General features: G+C 36.0%; 1 protein-coding gene across 1 annotated transcript; it reads left to right on the forward strand.

Moving 5' to 3' along the window:
* Nucleotides 1-1,393: 1,393 nt before the first annotated feature.
* Nucleotides 1,394-6,442, forward strand: LOC110383109 (uncharacterized). The gene is made up of 2 exons (XM_049840223.2): nt 1,394-1,644; nt 4,058-6,442. Exon 2 carries the CDS (start codon nt 4,063-4,065, stop codon nt 5,467-5,469), a length of 1,407 nt encoding a protein of 468 aa, XP_049696180.2. The 5' UTR covers nt 1,394-1,644; nt 4,058-4,062; the 3' UTR covers nt 5,470-6,442.
* Nucleotides 6,443-8,758: the final 2,316 nt, after the last annotated feature.

The raw sequence follows: 8,758 nt of genomic DNA on the forward strand, positions 1-8,758 counted from the left end.
AAAAAATGCCAAACTGAAACGTCAATTCTGTTAGGAGTCAATGTCACTGTCAGAAACAGCAGTAATGGCGAACCCGAACTTGCCAAATGTTAGAAGAAACTTCTACCACGTTACCTCAATGATTTGAAACGAAACCACTAAATATGGTCTGACCATCTTTGGGTGTAGTTGATGCTATTAGCAGCTATTTTCTCTTGAAAATGTACAGCTATCAACTGCATATAAAAATTCGGTACACATATACATCCCTTGACGACATTGTTTGACCCCGTGAGCAATACATGTTGGTGGTTGCAGATTATTATACGTAGCAAGGTAGTAGTCATTGTCCAACAATTTGCTTGCCGACCATCTTGCCATACATCCCCTGGGGGCTGGGCCGAACAAATGCCCTCGCCCTTTGAACCTAATGTGTTCGAAGAAACTGGGACAAAAGCAAACAGAGGAGAGGAGGTTCATTGGGTTAGAAAATAAGTAATATTTTATTTATTTCTTTAAACAAAATGACTCTGAATCATTATTGTGAAAGTTAGATTGCCTGATAACATTCAGAGTCTCGCAAAATGATATAGGTAATTGTACTTATTTGCACAGATTCGTTTATGTTCGGCTTAAGCGAGTTTGATATTTAACGACTCATATTAACACATACGTAGTATAATTAGCACATAGTATAGATATCTAAACCCTATCAGTGTCGTCATTACAAAGGACTGACTCATCGTAATGACCTAATTATTTAATCTAACACGGTAGTATTAATAATGAACCTTATTGTACCATTTTTGTCAGTAGTTTTTAGGGTGAACACCCTAATATCAGATCCTGTCACTAAGCTATTTCGGACTTCCCCGATACTAGGTAAGAAATAAAGGCGTAACTACAAACCGGCAAACACAGGACGAAAATCTTGAAACTTTTCTTTTTTATGATGATTTATTCAGACTCGTAAGCTTACTTTACTTACTCATAGCTAGGAAAATCATCAAAGGTCTGAGAAATTGTTTAGGAAATGTTTTTATATTTAACCAGCGGTTTCACCCGCATCCCGTGGGAACTACTTTCCGTACCGGGATAAAAAAGTAGCCTACCTATAGCCTTCCTCGATAAATGGGCTATCTAACACTGAAAGAAATTTTCAAATCGGACCAGTAGTTCCTGAGATTAGCGCGTTCAAACGAACAAACAAACTCTTCAGCTTTATAATATTATTATAAATAATACTGTAGTTAGGCGCAAATTGATAATAATAAAATCTATTTCATTGAATTATTTAAATGGTGTGATGCATAACGTATTAAAAAAAAACTCTTTGAGGCCAAAAATATTCGTCATTCGTTATCAGCATTCGCCGCTGTCTGGGACTGTACTAATTAAAATTTTTGACAGTTAGTTTCTTTTCTTCTTCTTCCTTCGCACTTCATACGATTTCGGAGTTCTTTCGAGAAGCCGAGTTTATTTTATTTTACGAAGTGAAGAATTTTTTCTTTCTTATAGATTATGAGAAACAAACAAACGGTGTATGTCTGCCAAAACATTTGAGTGTTATAGCCGTAGTGGGTTATTTTTACCAAAAAGTCCGATTAACAAAAGTTAAAAATAAAAAAAGTTTTGAGTTGACTGCGAGGTGAAAATATTTTGATGGTGAGAACTTATTTTTGGTTTTAAATACTTATTGAGTCTCAAAAGTTGTATGTATTTAGTATATGAAGCCGCAATAGGTAACAATAGTTTAGGTATCTTTGTCTATTTATCATCAATGCGGTATTTTTGTTTACAAATAAAGCTTTGTATTTGCCGCAACAGGTGTTTGACGTAAATGTATTTTGTAATAGAATTTAGTTGGATAATGTTTATTTTACGATCTATTGGGTGTCTCTTGATAACTATTCATATTCTTAAATAATTTTGAGGGATAGTAGGATGTCATCATCATTAGTACCTATCTGATTTCCCGCAGTTTCGCCCGTATCCCGGGGAAAATTGATCCCATAACCAGACATAATATAGACTATGTTAATTGAGGATAGTGTAGCTTCCCAACAGTAAAAGAATTTTTCTAATTGCTTCAGTAGTTTCAGAGCCATTAACAACTAAAGACTGATACTTCTAGAAAGATACGCTATCAAAACAGAAAATATTTATTTGTTTGTTAAGTTCCAAGTTCCAATTAATAATAAGTATAGTTTAATGTGTCATCTACTCAGCCTTTTCCCAACTATAACTATGTACTACTACAACTTAAACTAGGTATGTTGGGGTCGGCTTCCAGTCTAACAGAATGCAGCCGAGTTCCAGTATTCTACAAGGTGCAACTGCCTATCTGACCTCTTCTCATCCAATTAACCCAGGCAACCCAATACCCCTAGGTAAGACTTACTGGCTTCTGAGTACCCATAACACCTGCCAAAGATGTTCAAATGACAGCCGGGACCTACAGTTTATTGTGTCACAGTCATTGGTGTCCAAGATATACTTAGAAAGTACATACAAACTTAGAAAACTTACATTGGAACTTGTCTGACATGGAAACCCATTGAGGTAGGTTGTTTACAAACTAGGCCACTAAAACTTCTTTTAAAAATGATATGCAGTTAAAAATCAATGTAAATAGAATGATAACTATAACTTCATCAATTGAAACATTACTTTAAGCAGTAGTTTATTTGTTTAATATGTATATTTGAAATGACCTGTCAAAAATCCTTTATATGTATTAGTAAGTATATCATCATCATCTGCCTAGCCTTTTCTAATTATGTTGGGGTCGGCTTCCAGTCTAACTGGATGCAGCTGAGTACTGGTGTTTTACAAAGAGCAACTGCCTATCTGACCTGCTCAACCAAGTTACCCGGGCAATCCAATATCCCTTGGTAAGACTGGTTGTCATACTTTCTGGCCTCAGAATGCCCTTAAAACTGCCAAAAATTATCTAATGATAACCGGAACTTACCGTTTATCGGGCTTTCCGAAACACGCAAAAAAGTCAACAAGATTGTTAACTCAAATCTATACCTACTAATATTACAAAGAGGACATTTTTGTCTCTCAACAGTTAAAAGTTATAGCCATAGTGGCGCGTAGTATAGAGGCGCGTTCATTATTTTTTTATGAAGGATTTGTTTGTTAGATTTTGTTGTGAAAAATATAGTATTTGGCATACTATATATTTTTTAAACAGCGTAGACCCGAAATATAGTATACTAGCTTATACCCGCGGCTTCGTCCGCGTAGAGTTCGGTTATATCTCGTTTCCAAGAGAATTTTTCAAAAGTCCAGGATAAAAACTATCCTATGTTCTTTCTCAAGGTCAACTCTATCTCTGTACCAAATTTTATTAAAATCCGTTCAGTGGTTAACACGTGAAAGCGTAACAGACGGACAGACAGACAGAGTTACCTTTGCATTTATATTATTAGTAGGGATAATAATATATTAAAGCACGGTTGGCAACCCTAATCATAAAGCTAAATTATATATGAGTAATGTAGGCTATATTTTATCCTGATATGGGCAGTAGTTTCCACAGGATCCAAGTGAAACCGCGGGAACACAACTGGTGGAGTATAAATTCAAATAGTGATCAAAACAAATCCAAACAAGGCTTATCTGTTAAAATTTTATCTGCTAAATAAAATCAATAACTGCTTTAAATAATGTTCAATTGATTAAGTAATTGTTATTTACCATAGCAATTATATTAATATTTTTTGCTGCATTTTATTGTAACTCAAATAAAAAGTAATATCCAGATTTTTAATAATTAGTTAAATATTTAACCAAAAGGTGTATAGGAAATTAATATTGGACCTTATTCATAAGTTCTGTAGCTGTTTTCCAGCTTTTTTACTCGCGTACCGGGATAAAATATAGCCAACGTTACTCAAGTATAGTGTGAAAGAATGAAAGACACAACATTGAAAGATTTTTTGAAAAAGTTCAGTAGTTTAGAGCCTACAAACAAACAAAAAAGTTTCTTCTTTAGTAAGTACATATTATTAGTATTATAGATGAAACTCAAGGTTAAGATTAAAATGCAAATACTTGTCTATTTCAGAAAAGATGCAGCATCCTAAAAACGAGAGCAAGATCCCCATCCCGCCGAACGTACTGAAGAATTTCAACGTCTACGACATTTTGGAACCGCAGAAAAATACCGCCAAAACTAGTGATGGGGCCAAGGTCGATAAACTTATCGATATAGACGATTGTTCCAAAGATTCGGGTGTTGCCAGCTTAGATTTGAATGCGTCGTTTTTTGACAAAAATAGGGACTACGATTTAGTCGATTTATTTCAAAATATATTCGTGACTCCGCAACATATAAAGCAGAAAGATACAGATGGTAATGAAACTGATGGTGCTTCGAGTTTCTTGGGTTCAGATTACGTGGAACATCCACCCGGTTTTGACCGGTTCCTCGATATGTTAGAGTCTGGTGAAAAAATTGACTGGACTAACTTAGGGCAGGATAAAACGGAAACAATTTCTGATCTGAAACATGATTTTATCGAAGAAACGCCGAGAGTTTTAGTGCCGAAAGTGTTTGACGAACCGGTGAAGGATCCTGATGAGTTAGTTCGCGAAGTATTGTCTCAAAAGACTTTGGAAAGGCTTAGCAGTTCTGTTACTACACCCAGACAGTCGCCTAAACTGCAATCAGACAGTCCTCAAAAACTTGGCAGTACTGTTCACGCGTCTACACTAAAATCAGATAGCCCTATAAAAAATAAAAGTGTACCCTTATCAGAAATAACCACCGATTTTTCCCGTTTCAATTTAAATAATACCTTCACCAATTCAAAATTCGAATACGGAAGTAACGAAGTCAAACCACGTCCTGAGCCCAAACCGAGCCCAGTCGACAGTCAAATCAGCAACTCTTTAACAAGTTTCACCGTAAAAGCCATTCAGAAAGACGAGAAAGTGTACAAGAAGAAGCGACTGCAGAAACCTGATCATTTGAAAGCAAATTACACTAAAGGACCAGATTTTTATGAAAAATCTGTGGTTTTACCGCAAATAATGGCGCGACTAACCGCTCGTTTGGATTATTTAGAAGAAATCGCCAATCAGAAAAAGAGGTTGATTTTAGACGGAGGTTCTTCTAATGGGGCATGTACTGCTTCTACTCGGGAAGAAGAAAAAACAAAAGCTAGTTACTCAGACCCGCCTTTAAATGTGCAAACGAAAATACTCAACAAACCCTCCACTTCGGGCGTTAGTTCTTTAAAAACTCCTGTAGTTAAAGACCCGAGCCTTTGTAAAATGAGGCGAACTTTTACTGCAGAAAAAGTACTTGGTGCTAGTAGTCATAGTACTCAAAAGCCTAGTACTTCCGAAAATAGAGAGTTCGGAAAACTCTCCCCCATAGTTCTAATGGAGGATTGCAACAAAGAGAGGTTGAAAGCGTTCAAACAAAGCCAGAGGTTCATAGAATTTGTACTCGATGGTAAACATAAACCTTGATGTTTTGTTTATGGGGATCGAAAGAAAAACTTTGATGTTCTTTTCTTCACGAAAGCGGTTGAGCTAAACTTATGTGTGTAAACAGTAGGTATATGCACGTTGTCTTCGTATGCGTAAGCTCGGGAGCTCAGTAGTTGCCGAGTCGACGAGTAGACACCAGCAGGCCTATACGATTCTGTCAAATTGTACCAATCGAACATTAACCTTCCACTATCGTGATAAGGTTGAAAATTCATTGAAGAAATCTGACAGATTGAGGTAGGTTGATGTGCGGTCGTCTACACATTTACACATAAGTATAATTCACCCGCTTTCGTGAGATAAAACATTTATACAGCTCTTGTCAAAAACTACGAATCTGAAGTAAGTCATTGGATGCCTTGCGCCTTGCAACAGTACTTTCAAACTCCGATCGTTCGAAAATCGTGTTGTGAAAGAACTGTAAGGCTATGTTCATAGTTGGCAAACTTTTAGCAGCCGACTGTTTAGTACTCCGTTCCGGCTCACTTTGCGCAGTTTGTAGTGTTACTTGCGGCGACTGACCAGTAAATGTCCGTCTGCATCTAACGTCTTGGCTCACTCAGTCGGCTGATAAACTGTTTGTCTACTGTAGACACAGCCTTAACCGTTGCACAGCCATTAGTGACCATCTTCAGAGCGGTAAAGTTACTTGACGAGAATTAGGCTAGAGGCTAGTTTCATTACTTTTACATAAGATTAATTTATCTGCCGATTAATTTTATAACTATGTTATGTTTTCGGTTATAAATTCATTTGGTTGATAGTTAATTTTTCAGAAGTGGTACAACTGGCCTATGTCTTATTAAGACAAGGGGAGTCGCCCATTCGTGGCACGGTACGCGAATAAAAATGTGACATAAGTGTATGGAAATAAGGTTGAAATTTAAAAGATAATAATAGTAGTTTTTATCGACAGTTAAGACGGAATCAAATTAAAACTGCGATTATTTGATTTTGTACAAGTAAATTATATTTTTATTTGTGGCCTAAAAATAATTTGCCGCGCCGTGCCGTGAATGGGTGCAATTCTCAAATATTCAGATTTTAATCTCAAGGATGAGTTAAAATGTTGGACATAATTATCTTTAAATATTGGCTTACTAATTCGGTGATAAAAAAAACTGAATATTGGAAAATGGCTCCTAAGATAAGTACCTACATATACTAGTTGTTCAAAATATTGAAAGCTGCTGAGGTAGTCCTTATTTTATCTCTGATAATTGCCAAGTGATGCTGTAGGAAATTAGTATTTATTTCAGAAGCTTTCAGTCATTTTGAGCATACTTATATCATTATAAAAGCGAAAGTATGTCTGTCTGTAAAAGTTTGGTACACAGACACTTTACACACTGCCTGAGAAAAGTCACTTTTTACCCATTTGCGGGAAGTAGTTTTGTCAGGGCGCGGGTGAAACCGTGGGTAACAGCTATACATAAATACATTAAATGGCAATATGCTAAGCGTAGTGGCTCAGTAATTAGCTACTACTTTGCGTGTCGCGGGTTCGATTCCCACACGAAACAACTTGTTTCGGGCCTGGATTAATTAAAAATGTATTTTCACAATGTTTTTAATATAGGCGCTATTTATGAAGCATTTTTTATACTTAAATAGAATATTAGGAGTGAGTTGTACCATTTAACTATAACGATAACCAAACCATAACCAGCCGTATTTGACAACTGAAAATGGTTCGGCTATCGTTATAGTTGAATGGTGCAACTCACCGTGAGTATGCAAGCTATACATAGGATAAAAAATATTTTAGTCTTATCATATGTCAGCTATAAGCATTGGGATGAACTTTGCAAATCACAAACTATTTATTAAGTTTTATAATTGCAATGAAATAAGGACACATGCTTATTTATTTTATTTTTATGTACCTACCTTGTTTATTTGAAAGACTGAAAATGCTTAAAAAAATATTTATAATTGTTCCTATTTGATGAAGAATTTTTTATATATTTTCTATCGAAGTGAATGTCCCAATAGATAAATCTTTAATTTGATATTGTATGTCCTATGTATATGTATGTATAGGCATTGCAGTGCCGGATTAACAATATAGCATGAATAGCAAATAATACGGCCCTGCGTACATGGTGCTCTACTAGTAAACACGTTGTCTCTAACTGTTGTGTATAATCTAGTAAAAAAAATACTTTTAAAGACTTAAATAAGGGAAGCTTTTTCTTAATCTGTCGGTTATTTTGTTGACGGGAAATCATCAAATGGTCCCGCTGTGGGTGTAGAGTGAGGGATTGTCAGACTCTTACTGATTTAAACCCATCATGTACCTTCTTAAACCTTTTATGTACCAGGACCGCGGTAATTCGCGCGAACAATCCCGCAGCCTCAATCTGCTACTGAGGCATTTTAGTGCAATACGACGCGTGACAATCATTAACTTTTATGATGGCTCAAAGAATTTTGTCATCTTGATGAATTTAAGTTATATGCAGCTAAATTAAGTTTGTATTCACGATTTATGACATTTTTAAGTTTTTATTATTATTCATGAGCATTCTATTTATTATTTTTTTAAATACAGATCTGTATGGGAATATAAATTATTATATTTATATTTATGTTTCTAATTCAAGTGATGTTTTAAAAGGTATTTATACATGTGTGCTATAATTTAAGGTGCTAAGTATAATAATGCATGTAATATCTGTATGTTATCCAAAATTAAATAATGAAATACATATCTGTGCCTATCAATTTCAATATTTTCAATCTATCCTAATTTAGAAAGAGGTAAGATTTGATTGTTTGTTTGAATCAAATAGAATCTGGAACTACTGAACCGATTTGAATAATTATTTCACTGTTAGAAGGCTACACCGTGTTTTGTCCGGGTGCGGGAAGAAGTTTCCCCGGGACGCGGATGAAATCGCGTGGAACAGTCAGTAGGTACAGTATACCAATTCGAAAAAATATTTTCAGTGTTATACAACCCATTCACAAACTGCTGTTGCGATTCAATTTTGACTTAGGAGAATCGGGCCGCAGGGAACTTGTGTCCGATTCCCGGGTCGGGCCGAAATCGCTGTGCGGAAACTTTCACAAAGCAGTCCGGAATTTGGAAGTTGGTGATCGATACACCCGTATCGGAGAGCACGTGAATGTCGGTCTTGCGCCCGTTTGAATGTCCCTCCGGTGGCGTCGGATTACCGTCCCATTGGGTTATGAGAGTGAAAGAATAGTGAGTGCACCTGTGTCTGCGTAAATGCTTTTGCACGAAAGTATGTCCCCTACGCAG

The sequence above is a fragment of the Helicoverpa armigera genome, chromosome 31 (genome assembly GCF_030705265.1).
Source record: "Helicoverpa armigera isolate CAAS_96S chromosome 31, ASM3070526v1, whole genome shotgun sequence".
NCBI classification, from domain to species: Eukaryota; Metazoa; Arthropoda; class Insecta; order Lepidoptera; family Noctuidae; genus Helicoverpa; species Helicoverpa armigera.